At 41.5% G+C, this 15,702-nt stretch overlaps 1 protein-coding gene and 1 long non-coding RNA gene across 3 annotated transcripts; one reads left to right on the top strand and one right to left on the bottom strand.

Moving 5' to 3' along the window:
* Window positions 1-102: 102 nt before the first annotated feature.
* On the bottom strand, window positions 103-6,447 carry tmf1 (TATA element modulatory factor 1). Of its 2 annotated transcripts, none has more exons than XM_088388758.1 (17): window positions 5,908-6,447; window positions 4,476-5,836; window positions 4,299-4,402; window positions 4,083-4,209; window positions 3,869-3,974; window positions 3,596-3,738; window positions 3,172-3,338; window positions 2,816-2,972; window positions 2,536-2,628; window positions 2,302-2,458; window positions 2,016-2,208; window positions 1,861-1,930; window positions 1,695-1,787; window positions 1,507-1,614; window positions 1,166-1,324; window positions 946-1,071; window positions 103-869 (listed from the first exon to the last, which is right to left on the bottom strand). In XM_088388758.1, exons 1-17 carry the CDS (start codon window positions 6,041-6,043, stop codon window positions 729-731), a joined length of 3,441 nt encoding a protein of 1,146 aa, XP_088244884.1. In that variant the 5' UTR covers window positions 6,044-6,447; the 3' UTR covers window positions 103-728. The 2 variants fall into 2 exon arrangements, with proteins under 2 accessions (XP_088244884.1, XP_088244883.1); XM_088388757.1 differs by having other exon boundaries at window positions 1,507-1,617; window positions 5,908-6,446.
* A 1,792-nt stretch (window positions 6,448-8,239) lies between these two features.
* On the top strand, window positions 8,240-13,691 carry LOC148391070 (uncharacterized). Its single transcript, XR_015861176.1, has 3 exons — window positions 8,240-8,617; window positions 8,871-8,957; window positions 12,256-13,691. It is a non-coding gene; the product is annotated as an uncharacterized LOC148391070 (long non-coding RNA).
* The last annotated feature ends 2,011 nt before the right edge of the window (window positions 13,692-15,702 follow it).

The following is a 15,702-nucleotide window of genomic DNA, read 5'->3' as shown; positions in this document are numbered from 1 at the left end:
ATTTCAGTCCCTGCGGCATTTTCGTCATGTAAAATGTGTCCCATGCTCCTTGTGGTTATTAATTTGTTATGAAGTACTTTCTGTAGTTGTCAGAATAAGGAATAAGATTTTTCCCCACATTTATTCATATACATTTATACAATTTAAATGCCACACTTTTAGATCTCAACAATAGAGCACACGCTTCTATGACTACCCTATTAAACAATATTAATATAATGTTTATGTACTGTACAACTTTTAATATTTCAGACAAGAAAACGTGGAGGCATTTGTGCAAGTGTAAAAAGCTTCACCGCCTCAAAACGATTGCAAAGATGAGTGAAGCAAATCATGTATTATAAAATTACAGATGGGGGAATGACACTGTACTGTAACTTGTGTGTTGGGCCACTGTGAGCTGTTAGAATAGCATCAAATATTTTTTTTAAAAATCCAAAACTTCGTTGGGGTAAGATCTTGATGCCAGAAACTCATTGAACCGTTCGGTGACTTCTCTGCAATGCTTGAAAGCTTCAGTATGTTGTTTTTGATTCCTTATCTGTACAATCAGTGTATCCTTCATACCAATTGGTACAATGCAAAGTACACAGTGAAAATTCACACACACCAACCTGAATATTGAGTTAACGATAATGAAATTTTTCATAATACAGAAGATTTATCTCTTTTTAAAGTGTAAAGTCTGACTTTGTGAATATCCCACATACAATCAAAGTGCAATAGATTTATTTCTGGTTCTTCAGCAGTTCGTCAATTTGGGTTTTGAACATGCTCTTGACATCTTCAAGGTCCAGCTTCAGCTCTTCAGCTTCTTCAGCTTTTTCTCCATACATCTGCAAAATGGTGTTGTGCCTCTGCTCCAGTTCCTGAAACGCAAATTAAGACAAGTAAATACAGCAGTCAAGATCCCCCTAAATAGGTTGCATATTTGTTAGGACTCACCTTGAGCTGAATTTTTAACTTGGGGATTTCTGTAACCTGCTCCTGCATTTCGTCGTTTTGATTGGTGAGCCGTACCAGCTCTTCCGCCATTGCAGCACGACTCCTCTCCAGACTAGAAATCTCAAGCTAACATGACACAAGAGAGCAAAGTGTTGATGGGGGGGAACGTGACGAGTGTTGGCAGTAATTTGTGAAAACCGCTCTTGTTTTAATGTTCTACCTGCAACTGTGCTATCTCTCCTTCCCTTAGTTTGAGTTGAGACTGCATATTCTCAATGACGCTGGAGCCACCGGACAGCCGAGCCGCTTCATACAAGTTGGTTCCGCTCATCGACACAGACATGCTCCCGTTCCCCATTGTCTGGTCTAAAGAATCATCCTTTGGAGGTAAAAAAAAAAAAAGTCAAGGTCTACACATACAACCAAAAGTGCATCCAACTATTTTTAAAACACATTATATAATTAGTATGGCTGGTAAAAGTAAAATGTATGCACTTCTCCAATGTTATACTTAATTGAGTACTATTTGAGGTAAGTGTACTTTTTGTGTAATTAGCGTACCTGTGAAAATATAGATGTGTGCAAACCGGCATTGTCAGCCCCACTTATGGAGCTAGAGCGGGAAAGTGTGGGCGTGGAAGAAGCTGGTGGGTCATGAGTTATGCTCTTCTGCTACAACAGAGAACAGGAACACCGTGAGAGAAGCTAAGAGACGATAACGTACACAAATGAAATTGAACGGAGCGAACCTTTTCCTTGAGTGCCTCTTGTGCCAAGTAGTACTTTTTCTTCTCTTGTTCCACCTTCATCTTCTCCATCTCGAGTTGATTAGTGAGCAGCAGCTGGTAGAGGGCAAACGTATGAAAAGTAAAGGAGATGTTTTGTAGAGGTCAAGTGGAGGGGTCAAAACCATACCTTTTCTTTCTTTGTTTCTTCCAGCATGCGACTGTGTTCTCCTCGCAGATTTTCCAACTCGATACGCTCCCTATAGTCAAATAAGTCCATGAGCAGTAGAATTTTTTAGATGCAGTTATCATGATGGGTTCATTTTTTTTTCTGTACTTTACTACCTGCTGCTTTCATCTTCCAATTTCTCTCTTCTTCCCTTCTCAGTCTCCACAAGTGCCAGGAATCGGGCCTTCTCCTGGCGAAGAAGGGAATTCTGGGACTCAAGCGAAGCCAACTGGCACTTAAAGGAGATCAATTCTTCCGTGGCTGCACGTTCCTTCTCAACCGCAACGGCGAGTTGCGCCTGGGCTTGGACTGAGAGTACGAGAGGAGAGATCGAGATTAAGAAGAGGTCTTATTTATTTAAATATTTTTTTATAACTCGGAAAAAAATCATTCGACTCTTACCGAGCCTATCAGAGATGTTCTTCTCTAATTTTTCCCAGGTTGCCGTTTGTCCGGCCAATGAAGCCTGCAGGTTCTCAATTTGACGTAGCAAAGGCCTCGTTGCTGACGTAACGCTTTCACTCAGCTCCTGGTTCCTTGATTCCGCCTCTTGGAGCCTCTGTGGATAAAGGTAGGAAAAAGTGATATGTAAAGACAACTAGATTTGTAGGCTGAGACCTAACACGACAGCATTACCTGCTGCAATTCACTGATCTCCTCCCTCAAATAATCTTCTTTCCTTGCCTGCTGTTGCTCCGCCCTCTGAAGTGCCACTCTCAGGTCACCCACCTGCACGCCACATTACGAGTTACTGAATGAGCATTTAGCGCTTTCAAATTATAAAACTTTAGACATTAGAAGTCTTATTGATGCCATCTGTTGTGCATTTCCAACTATCGACACAACAGTGACTAAGCCAACGGATCCGGCAGGGATCCATGTTTGATCGTGTGAGTAAAGTTCAAGCGGGTGTCACCTGGTTGGCGAGAACCTCTTGTTGCATCCGAGCGTCCTCCTGGGCCTTCTCGAGGGCCAAGCTTTGCAGCTCCTTGACTTGTAGCTCCCGACTCAGAGCTGCCTCTTCCACCTGACTGGCTCTGCTGGCATTAGCTTTGTGAAGCTCTGCTAGCTCCCTACAAACAAAATGGTTGAAGATTACCATAAAAATTCAAGATATTCATATTTGGCGGTGTGTCGGCTTTTTCCTAGTTTTTGTTCCATCCAGTTTCTGACATAGTAGCAACAACAAAAATATTTTATTCTCAGGCTAATGTGCTCTGAGTTAAAGTAAGAACTCTGGTCCCAAATGTATTAGAGCAAGCTGCTGTTTACTTGTAGGAGTTATCCAGAGCAGCCTGGAGGCTTCTGTTCTTCTCAAGCAGATCTTCAGAATCTGTCTGCAGCCTGCTGTGTTCCTTTTCCTGACGCTCCACAGCCGAGTTGAGCTTCTTGATGGTGTCTCGGTGCTGCTTCTCCACTTCTTCCTTCCCCTCCAACACCTACATACAATTTTCAAAACAAAATATAGTACTTCAATCCTTGGGAAAAAAATTATGGCTGCATAAAAAAACTCATGCTATTGAGTGTTTTTGTGCACCTTCTGTAATGCTCTAAAATGCCACTAGAGGGCAGTAAAGCCATTTGATAGAAAATTTGCCTTACTTTTCTAGTAAGGTGCTTAGGTCTTTCTGTTCTATCCTTGTTTTGATTTTTTCATCTTTGCAGAAAAGCTTGAAGCCCTGCCCTCAACTCCCACCTCCTGCAGATGCCTGAGCTCATCCTCCAGTTCCTTAATTTTCTTCTGTTGCTTGGTGAGTCTTGTGTCACTGTCCTTCTCCTTTGCACGTAGTTTCTTGATGATGTTGCTGTGCTGAAGCTGCTGCTTGGACAACTTCTCACCTACAAGTAAAATGCAGACAGGCCAACATCTTTGTTATCCTGAGCAACATTTCATTCAAAAGGAGAAAGCATAATAATTATTGTTTTGGTTTATTTAACTTAGTGTATTTAGTGTTTATGGAGCATTTACCTTCTTCCAGCAGGCCTCTGATCTGTTCCTCTTTCTCTTTGATGAGCTCCAACGAAACACTGGAGTGCAGTCTTGACGCAAGTTCCTCTCGCAGACCCTTAATTTCCTGCCAAGATATGCCAACTTTAAACCAAACATTTGGGATCAGCTGGAGCTTTTCCCCATTAGTGATGTAATTATTTTAGCAGCAAGAACTCAAATATACCCATATTACCTTCTTCGCAATATCTCTCTCTTTGCAAGCCAGCTGAGCTTTCCTCTCAGTATCTGCTATGCGCTGTGTAAATTCATCCTTCAAGGACTGAACTGTGGAGCTCTCCCCCTTCAGTGTTAGAACTTCACTGTAGGAGGGAACACATGAGAAAAAGCATCTTAGCGTAATATTTTCAGTATACAACGTTTTCTGAGCATGCCAATGCCCTCAACTCACTCTCGCAGGTTGTCACATTGTTCTTCCAGTCTCGCCTTGTCCTTGCTAGCCGCTAGTAGCTGAGACTCTCGCTTCTCAAGGCGGCTCGACAGCTCGTCGATAACCTACAACAGTGCAAATTTGCGTTTACACCACAAATGTTTTGCTCAAGGACTCTTATCGAAACGACATAAATACCTTTTGAAGCTCAACCATCTGAACCGTCGAGACACCTTTCATCTCCTCGGTGATTGATGTGACGAACTCTTCAACCGGATTTCGCACCGGCGAATCCTGTTGCTGCTCAGCCAGCAGTTCCGGTTGTTCACAATTCACCGGCGTCACACTCCGTCCACTCTCCTCCATATCGTCGACAGACTCCTTCCGCTCGCTTTCGGTCAAGCACTCTTCCTTCTCCTCGTTGACCTCATTTGTACTTTCCACCGCTCCATCTTCTTGCTTCTCGCATACATCTGATGGAACATCTGCTGCAGGGAGAGCGCCCGAAGTTACGGAAGCCAGCGTCCGACTGCCCGGGATCTCGTCATCTGAGTTAATCTCACTGACACTCCGACTATCCAGCGACTGCACACTGAACGAATCAATTCGCTCAAATGCATCTGAGGAGGAACCACAACTCTCGGTGAGTTTTGGGTAGTCGTCCAGGCGAGGGAAATCCCCACAAGCAGAGGCAGTAAGAAGCTGGAAGGAGCCATGCATCAAATGAAGGTTAGCTTTTGCTTCTCCGGTTTCTTGTCTGGAGCTAGCTGAGCTCTCACTCAACACACTCTCATGGTCCAGCACTTCAATGTCACTCGTGGTGGATGTTCCTGAAGAGAAGGCACTAACTGGAGGGGAAGGCGTGTCACTTTGCCGGTCTTCTGTTTTTAAATCTTTTTGCTCCAAATGTACATCCTTGGAAGATTGGGAGGCTGGTGGATCAGAATGTTTAGAGTTTTTAGATTCTGAAGAATCTGTACAAGGTTCAGGAGAATCCGAGGGAGTTTCCCCAACTGGGTATTCCGTTTCAATCTCTGGCCACTCTACATTGGAGTCGCCAGGAACTTTGGTGACAGAGTTATGTTTTTCTCTGCTTGTGTTGGTCTTTGCGTCATCTGGGCTGCTCGTAAGGTCATCAAAATTTTCAGGAGGAGAAACTGGCTGGAGAAGAATAGCGTCTTGATGTGAGCATTCAAGCTCCAGCAGTTGGCCATCACCACCTGTCTGACATTCGTGATCTGAATCAGCAGACTCCGTCTTTTCCGGCTCCACTTCTTTCTTCATCGCAGCATTTTTTCTATTATTTTCTTTTTCCTGAGGCTGTCTCTGAGATTTAGTAGGGGGTACAGACACTACCTGGGATAGGGTGACGCATTGCCCATCTCCAGGTGGCAGGAAGGCACTAAAAAAGTTTTCGGACTCATCCACAACAGTGCGGGTGACAGGAGTCGTTATGGCCACAGAGGAAGGTGGAGTTGAAACCTTTTCTTCAGGTGGTGCTTCCCACTGGGTTATCCCCCAACCACCACTTAATGACAACTTTTCAGGCAATGTCACATCTGACCCAAAAGAAAGAAAACATTTAACAGTGTAAACATTAGATGCTAAACATCTGTTATATAAAACTTACCGTCATAAGGCATTACAGTTGTATCACTCCATTGGCCCTCTTCTTTAATGTCCAAAACACGATCGATTGATTTCTGAGCTGTTGTTAATGCTTGTTTGGCGAAAGTGGACAGGTGAGCCGCGTTGAACCAACTCATCTTGACCACAAGCTAGTTCCTAACTATTATGTAAATTTAAGATTAAATCAAAGAACAATGCATAGTCGCTTTAAATAGGTCTGCATATTTGCTCGAAGCGATTTATCGGACGTGACAACGCTTTGTTATGAAATACAGTTTTGGTCAGACTCGATTTGTTGACAGCTAGGCTAGCTAAAGCTAGTATGGATTAGCGTTAGTCATGAGCTTGCAATGAAGACAGACAGGAATCCCGATCGCGTCAGTAGAATATTAATACTGCGTTAGTCGGCTACCACGGTCATCATAGCAAAAGTATCATCATCATAATCCATCGTTTTCGATTGTTTTGGTCGCTCTCAGACGGTGAGCTCGAAGCTTTAGCAATGTCGTTGCTTCCGGTCCACGTAGCAGCGTGACGTCATTGTTTAGTCAAGCAGCTGCGGGTTGGGTGCGTTTGGAGATCTACTCCGAGGGCGCACTGACGCGCAGAGCGTTCGAAAAAAGGGGGGTGACAGGATTCTGACTTTTCTTTCTCAGAATTCTGACTTTACTCTCAAAATTCTCTCTTTAAAGTGGGAATTCTCACTTAATTCTCAGGATTCTGACTTTAAAGTGGGAATTCTGAACAGTTAATATCAAGGTCAATTGACTGCAGTGTCGCCTTAAATTAGCCAATAGGGGGCAGCATTTTTCTAATTGTTTTCTAGCGTGGTCAGTGGCACAGACTTGACAGAACATGCAACACCTGTCGGACAACATATCTGCCAGCTTTCAAATGAGGCCAAATTTTGAAAATCCGATTGTCAAAAAATGGAATAAATTTGATTTCAAATGTCCTACAAAGACATTTTCACTGCAAATGGTACCAATGGTATGAATTGTGGCCTCCTATTGCCGCAAAAGTCAACTGTTTTGCAACAGCCCATCAGTAATCTCATTTTTCTCCAAACAATAACATAGTATACAAGTTTCAATCATTTTATTCTTTGTAGCCTCAGCAATTAAATCACAGTCAGTGGGAGATTGTAAAATCCTCCTCACGTTATGGGCAGGCATTTGCCAAACTGTTAAAACATTGCTATATTGTATATGTAACAAACAGTGAGACAAAACAGCTGTGCAACACAATAAAGTTGCACGATAATGTAGATTTACTGCATTGGACTGCTATCAGAGTGTAGAATTACATGAGGCATTTAGTGTGAATGGAGGACATAAAATTGAGAACCTGTGATTAAGCTTAATGGCTTTAGTGGGGAGGATAGCTCCCACAAGTATGTGATTTACTACGTCGGCATTGAGTTAATGAACCTTTGTGTTTAATTTCTCATTCCACGATGATTAATGAACCTGAGAAGAACTTGCATGCATTTTAATGGGCATGCAAACACAATTGTTCATTCGGTTTGAACTTTTAAATAGTTTAGGAAATGTGAAGTAAATGGGACAGGGGACATGGCGGACAAAAAAAGAAAATGCAGATCAGTATCCGGACAGACTTCTTCATATTTTCACTCTAGGTGGATTTTTGAGGGATTCGGTTTTCACTTCCTGTTAGTCAAATCCTCGGTCAAATTTCTGTATTCAACTGTAATGGCAGACATCAGGAAAAAAAGAACACAGGAGAGCACTTGATTATTGAAAAGTCATGTGCAGTTATCTCATAGCTGTGACATTCATGACTAGAGCTGGTGTCAAGATGCTGAATGTACACAGTTTTCTGAAATAGGGCAGTCAAAGAATAGAAGTCAAAACATCCTTCAGTGCTGACATCGTTGTATAGATTCCATTGAAATGCCATCTGTCATCCTCCCACCTTAACAGGGACGTTGGGAATATCACTACCGTGCCTTTGAGATGACCTTGCCATCCATCACAAAGTGTAAAGCCAAATACAGCGGACGGGGAGCAAAAAAAAAGAGCCCTAAAAATCAACTTTTCTTGTATTTTCTCATTTGTCACCTTTGCACTCCATACCAATTTACCAGTCAAAGTCTTTGTGTCAGCCTGTCCAAAGAGGTTTTGATTGTGCCGATGATAACATGTCACAAGGCCGTGTCCCAAATTCCGTGCAGCAAGATTGGAACGCTACAGGCTGGATTTGTGTTATTGTCTAGTTAAGTGATTGATGATGTCGCTCTGTTGTGGCGCTTTGATAATAAGATGCCGATGATTTATCACCGCTGCTCACAATGTAATTAGATTCTAGATTTACACTCAACAAACAGTACTTTCGAGCTATATTAGCCTGATAGGTGTCTGGGAGTGAGCACAAAGGGGTCACCGCCAAATATGCGGTGGGATGTTTCGATTCTGCAGCTTGAGTTTTGAGGCAGAGCCCCACTGACTCCTTGTGCTCGCCACTTCCTGCCGGTAGGGGAGGACCGGCTATGACCTTGCTAAACATACTTTTGTTGTTTTTTGTAGTTTGGTCCTGCAACGTTTTTTTTAAGATGGAGGAGGAATTCTGAATAATTGGGCCAAGAAGTGGAATTCACCGTCACTTTGTTGAACTATAATCTTCTTTTGATGATAAATAATTCCATTTCCTAAAGGGAAGTTGGCTTACCTGGCTGACAAATAAGAGGCCAGGTATGAGAACTTGTCTTTGTCATTCTTTCTGCCAGATATTTTCATCTCCCTCCTTTGTCTTTCGAGAACAACAAAAGCATTTCTTACGGCAGAATCTTAAGTCAGAGGAAGGGAAATTCCCCCCAGATTTTTCACCACCGTTTATTCCGGCTTGCGCTTCCTATTTCCTGTCCTCCTCGGCATGCTTCCTGCTTTTCCATTCCTGCATCACCATTGTCTCCTTCTTGCTAAAAAGAACTGTTGTTCTTTGCAGAGACAACATCCAGTCGGTCAACATTCACCCAAGAATTTCCTCCCGGGTGAAATAAAGTCCCCTGAATGCGTCTGGATGCTTAATCAGGTGCTACGATTTTTTTCTCTCTCTCTTTCTCTTATCTCAGACTTTCTGACAGCTTGGGTGTGTACAAGGTATATTCAAATGAAGTCGCAGTTGACAATAAATCCTGACATCAGTCAGCATCCATGTTATAGTAACAACCTCCTTTAGCAAATGGAAGCCCTTTGAATTTAATTGTCTGTGAAATTCCAATTGTTCCGGTGCCGCTTAAACCATTATAATATTTTCATTGCAGCAATATGTTTGCATATGTACCTCCCATTGGCCATATCATTACGATGAAAAAATAGGCGCTTCACTGGCTGAAGTAATGATTCGTCCTCGTGTGTGCTCGTGTTGTTATACTCAATGTGAACATTTTCGGCTGTGCAATAGCGAGGCCAGAATCATCTGAGGCTTCAATACGGAAGAAAATGCAAATGACGGAGGTTAATATACATTCATTTGTTGGACCTATTCATAATTATTCATAATCATAGACACTGTACCACCCTAATCTCTAATGCACACAATATATAATCACATGAAAAAATAATGACTCTATTCTTTCTGATTAAAAAAAGGAATCCCAATTTATCTCCCAGCATCACGCCCAATGCCAGCCAGTCCCGAGACCCGTTCCAGGTTTCTAACAGACCACCCAAACGCTCTGAAAATTAGATGAGCCGCTGAGGTAATTAAGAGTAAATCCTCGCTGTCTTCTCCAACAACCGTTTGGGTGTAGAGTGGGCGGGTCTTACCATATTAAGCCTGGCAAGAGTGGATGATAACTTGGAACTTCATCATTAGACCCCAGCTGGTGGAGATACTGGTACCTTTCATAAAAAAAATAAAGCTTCACCAAAGTGACAAACATTACTCTAATACTAATTTTGCAGCATTGTGTGTAATGATAATGATAATGTAGTTTGTAAAAATATATAAAATAATGCCCTATTGCAACACAGTCCAAGCAAGCAGGATGTTTACTGACTGAAGAAAACATTTTAAAGCCAATCATTTTGATGAAGTTTCATCCTCCAGCTGCCAAGCAACAGATTAATAATGAAGTGGAAAATGAAATTACGCTGAGTCATTAAGTTTACTGTTCTCCGTGGGAGCAGATAATGGGCCTGCCAGTGCATCATAAGCCAGGACACAAAAAATGTTAGATTATAGATGAAATCTTTCGAATGTTTCACCGTTTAGACATTCCTGAGGGGATCGGTAACCTCCTTTTGTCAAAATAATATTGTGGCACTTCACTAGCTGCACTCAGATAAGTTTTCTCTGTCTGTCAAGCGCTCCTGTTGAAAATAATCTTTTGCATATAGAGAATTTCTATACACACATATAGCTAAGTGATATCTCTTTATTTATATTATTAATTTTATTTATATACACATATAGCTAAATGGGGCCTTTTGATTCATTATTCTTCAGCAACAATCCAATGAAGACATGCGTGAAGTTGTCAATCGCTGTTGTCAAGAGGAGGACTTAGCTTGCAGAACATTGCCAGGGAATCAATACAGCTCCATCAGCGCTTAGATTTTTCTCTCAAACCTTTCACCACTTTATGACTTTCACACCCAGACAAGACATTAAACCACAGGGCGAGCTTGCATGTTCCACACTGGAATTGTGATGATGTTGTATTTTCTGCTCAATCTGCTCCAATCTATCTGCACTATATGAATCCCGGTTTACAAAACCGGGTTTAGTGATATAGCGTCAGCTACTAAACACGACAATAGCTTAAGTTTTCAAATATTTGTAATCCACATCATGTAAAACTTTCATAACAAAAGCATCCTGTAGTTATATTTTCAAGATATAACCGTAGACGATCTTGCAACACCGTTAGCCTTTAACCACTGTTTTATAAGAGCCGTATATTTGTCTTGGCTATATTCTTCCCATGGTATCAGTGATGTTGATAAATGTCAAGAGGATAAAAGCATAAATGTCGGTAGGAAGAAAAGAGTTCATAGTGCTCATAAGAAGTAACATAAACAAAGATGTCCCTCAAGGGCAGTTTCTAGGAAACATATAAAAATCACCTCTGAAGAAGCCTACACAGCCCTCAGGGTCCAGTCTCAAGTGGATCGGCACTACGCCGCTTTTATGCAGACATATTTCAACCTAGTGGCATACACTGCAGCCACATACTGTAGATAGCGAAATTCCCACATCAACACCAAGACAGTACTTTGCTCCTAATGAGCAAAAGAAGGCAAATTATAAATTCAGCAGCACCCGTCTTGTAAAAGAAAAAAAAAAATGTGAGAAGGGTGTGGTGATGATCTGAGTGTGATGACATTCACGAATATCACGCTTCCACATCAGGAAGTGTAGGCAGGATGCGTTGAGTCCTCACACGGGTACATCTACTTGCTGGCGAAAGCTACAAAAAGTGTTAATCATATGGAGTGTTAGAGATTTATACGCTCATTGGCTACAACGTTAGGGACCTTTCCACAATGTGGTTGCATTCAATTCTGTTTCGAGACTGTTGATTGGCTCTGACATAATTGCTATTTGGTTCACCATGTGCTGTTGGTGTTGACGCGGCAAGATTCTGCAAGCGACACACATATTGCAATCTTGTTGCGTGTGAACCTGAACCTACTATGTATATTTTGGAATATAAAAGCCAATGTACGCACTGGCAAAGCTAGAGGGGGAGCCGTAGGGGCACTGCCTCCCCTGAAATATGCCGAGATAAATAATTAACTTTTGTTTTTTACAGATTTTTCTTGTATTTTTACAAGTCATCTGTAGCAATCATACAATAAATCTTTATCAGCGTTTTTTGTAGACTTGCCCCCCCCATAAAAAAAAATCCGAGAAAACCCACATAAGCAAACATCAAATGTCCCACAATGTTCATCAATACAATGCAGTACATCTTATCTGTGTCAAGGACTTGAATATATTCATAACCTGATCAATTTAATGTACTTTGTTGTCTATTTAAGCTGAAGTGAAACACACGTTAACTTGTCATTTTGGGTAATTAGATTTGCTGACACGGCATAAAACTAAATATCGCATGCATGATGTATTATCTTGTCAACCTCCAGCCGCACGCATCACCATTATTAAATAGACCGAATGGCAGCAACCACGTTGGCCGAGCTCCCGTCTGCCGCCAATGACATTATTGCTATTTATGAGTTTTGATTACTTCTTATGAATTTGCCTCTTCGCTGTTGGCACTCATTACCATAATCACGTTAGTGTTTGGATGTGCCCTTGCGTTGTCATTCCACACGCTAATGAATGCATATCAGTGATGAGATGATGACAACCTTTGCAGGTTTGGATTCAGGTACAACCTGGTGGAGCTTTCCTTCATCTTCTGCTCATCACATTGAAGCTGTCTTTGCACATGGTTGTCACGCAGCGGGTGAAGACACATCCCCCCTCGGTGGACACCTCAAGCTTCATTTGGCTGTCTTTCTTGACTGTCAGCAGCAATTACAGCGCCTTTCTGGAAAAGCCAGCTGCCCTCATATTATGTTACATTTCACTGGCGCAGGATGCGCAACAACCCAAAGAGACAGCTACACCGTAATTCCGTTTGGAAGAATGAAAAGTGCAGCTGCAGATGAATATAGGACACACACACCTCTTCGAGAAAGGACAAGGGAAGGAGTGCGGTTTTGTTTTGCACGATAAACACATGTCCATCCTAAGAACAAAGCAGGAATCCTATTGTGAGCTTTTCCCCCAGGAGGATATCTCCCATTTTATGACTTGCTTATGTCTGAGTTTGCACAAACTTTGTAATGGAGCTCGTAAAACGGCTTGAAGGTGCAGCTTTTCTCACAGTGAGCGACTCTTGCAGATTCACTGAAAGCAGCACAGATTTTTTTTTTTTTTTTTGTCGAGCGGTTTTTATTGATATCGCTTTTGCTAAAGCCTTTGGCGGAATAGGACAAACCATGATGCTAACCATAGCAATACAAAGTTTAATGTGGTGGGGATCAAAAGGCAAATATTGACTGTAACAGTTTATGACTGCTATTCAAACAATAATTTTTAGTTATTTGTCAATAGTCCAGTAGCCAGCAGAAGAATGACGAGTTTTTGAATATACAAAAAAATCACACATATTGTGGATTGGCAATGAAAGCATAGTATCCAGCCATACCCTCATAAAATAAAATAAAATAAAATAAATAACTTTGGGTAAATTAATTCATTATAGTCATTAAATTCTAATAGTTAATATGAACTTCAGGCACTCATGAATGTACTTTTTGAAGAAATTCTAATATTTTAAGATGACCCATTGTATTCCAATTTTTTAAATTGGACCACACCTTATTTTCCCCTTGATAATTGAATCAAAAATAGATAACAATAACTGATGCTTATTCTGTTTGGTTGTGGCTGTGACCTCAGCTGCGCTTCACTATCACTTACTCATAACAGACAAAAACAAATACTCATTTTCCAGTGCCCTCACACACATTTGTTCTAAACAGATATTGGGAGCTGCAACATTTGGGGCTTAAATCTTACTTATTGCACTGGCGCCACAGTCTGTGCAGACAATGGCCGCCGGGTCAGTGAGGGGTAAAGCGAGAGAGTCCCATGAGGTGGACTAGGAAGGATTTTCTCCGCAACGTATAATGACAGCACAGGCAATATAAACCTGCCAATGGGCTGAGGTGACAGTAACGATCGGTTGAGGTTCATTTTATCAAAGCTGACCCTTTTGACCTCTGGGTTCCCATGGAAACTCATTGTCCCTTTAGGGCCGATCGCTGGTGATTGACATCGGCTTGGAATGACACACACTGCATGACCCGAGGCCGATATTAAGTTGAGATAATGTTATTGTAAGTGTCCTCTTGCTCTTCTGGCTTTCATTCGGCACATGAGCGCCCACGCCGAAGATCACGCCGGGTCAACGTCTTTTTTATTATCTCACACCGCATGACTTTGGCAATACTGCAAGCCATGCATTACTGTTGTATTAACTGCATGGTCAAACACAGAGTGGCGTGGAAGGCTGTAGGAACATTCATTTACAAATAAAAAAACACTAGGTATAGAAAAATAATATAGAAGGAAATTTCAATAGAAAAAAAAACCTCTTTGTGGTTGCAAAATACATTATTCTGTCTCATTAGAATGCATATCTCTCATTTCCTGACCGACTTTATTAGAGAGCTCATAATTATTCCAAAAGCAGGATGAGATCTCATCAGAACTAATTTGGTTCTATCAAACAGCTCAAGCAGTAGACGTGATTCAACATGGCAGAATTCTTGGCAGAGAGAACCCAGACCACCATATTATCTTTGAGCCAAAACTCTCACGGTTCGGACGAGGGAAGCGGAAATCAAGTGTCGCCGCTGGACCAATGAGACTGAAGGTCTGGAAATATATAACACAGAATGCACAATATGCACACACACGCAGCCATCACATCAGTCATCGATATCTGAGCACACAGGCAGCATGATAAAAGATGCATTGTCAGAAGAAGTTGGAAAGCCCCCCAGATATTTTTTCCTCCCTTGCACGAACGACCATCATTGTTTTCGTCTCTGCTGCAATTTATGAACATGTTATTTCTGTGAATGAATGGAACTGCTTTATCAGAAGCTTTTGATTTATGCTTCACGATTGGATTTTCAGCTCCTGTGAGATGTTCTCAAGGCCGATTAATTTCGCAGCAATGAAGTGAAGTCATAAAAGCCTCATCGCAGCTGAATGACTACTTCAGTATTTTAGTTACGTAATTCGAACTTTGTGTTGCTTACACCGACTCCTGCTTGGCCTTGTGTCAGAGGGAAACTTTGCCAATACCGTGTTTTTCACTCGCACGAGGATCTACATCCTCCCACTCTCCCTTTGGCTCTGAAAATTGAAAACAAATCCAGGAAAAGTGATTTCTGACCTGTTTTTTTTTTTCTTTTCCAGAATAACCCTCTTGTTCAACATCCAAAACTGATACCATGGAGTCTGAAGTTAGATGACAAAAAGTCACAACATGGAAAGCTACGACGCTGCTCAGTTATCACCGAAAGCCACCGTACGTATGTTACGTCCCCCACGCGATTGTGCTTTATTTGGAAACAAATTACTTTTTGCATAGGGCATCTTGAGGATTTTAAATCATTGTTTTTACAGTCAAGCTCGAGGATTGTCTTTGCGCTAATAGTAAAAAGAATAACAAATGTGTCTGTTATCGGAGTCTGACCTACTCCAGGGGCTTCGGGCTAATTAATGGCACTGGGACAGCTATTGTGTTTTGCATGTGGCCTTTTACTACAGAGATTTTTTTTTTTTTTTATGTAAAACCATGCCCCATTTCTGGCAGACGGAAAGATAGACTGAATGCAAACAGCACTGGCCAATTTTATGTAAATGTGACAGAATTCAATTTGTTGTCACTGTTATTGAATGTCTTCATATATATTGCATCGTGAAAAAAACACACAAAAGTGACAACAGTCATTGATCTGTAAAGAATTCAGCGTTGTGACAAAGTGCTGATCTCAATGCTGTGCGGCTTGTGCATGTGTGTGCATAAATGCAAAGGCTGCCGAAGGGGTGTGGAACACGACACTAGCTTTATATTGCACAATGACATTTTTATTTCAGGGTTTATTTCACCAATAAAATTCTTTTTAACCCTTTCGGGTAACATCTCGTGACAAATGTTAAAACCAGGTATTATAAAACAAACATCTAGAATTATTTTTTTTAAATCTACAATGCAATATATATTGCATATTAATTTCAC

This window comes from Syngnathus floridae, chromosome 11, assembly GCF_059516105.1.
Source record: "Syngnathus floridae isolate MCC-2025c chromosome 11, RoL_Sflo_1.0, whole genome shotgun sequence".
NCBI classification, from domain to species: domain Eukaryota; kingdom Metazoa; phylum Chordata; class Actinopteri; order Syngnathiformes; family Syngnathidae; genus Syngnathus; species Syngnathus floridae.
The sequence above is the reverse complement of the archived record's forward strand: the minus strand, read 5'-3'. Positions and strand labels throughout refer to the sequence as shown.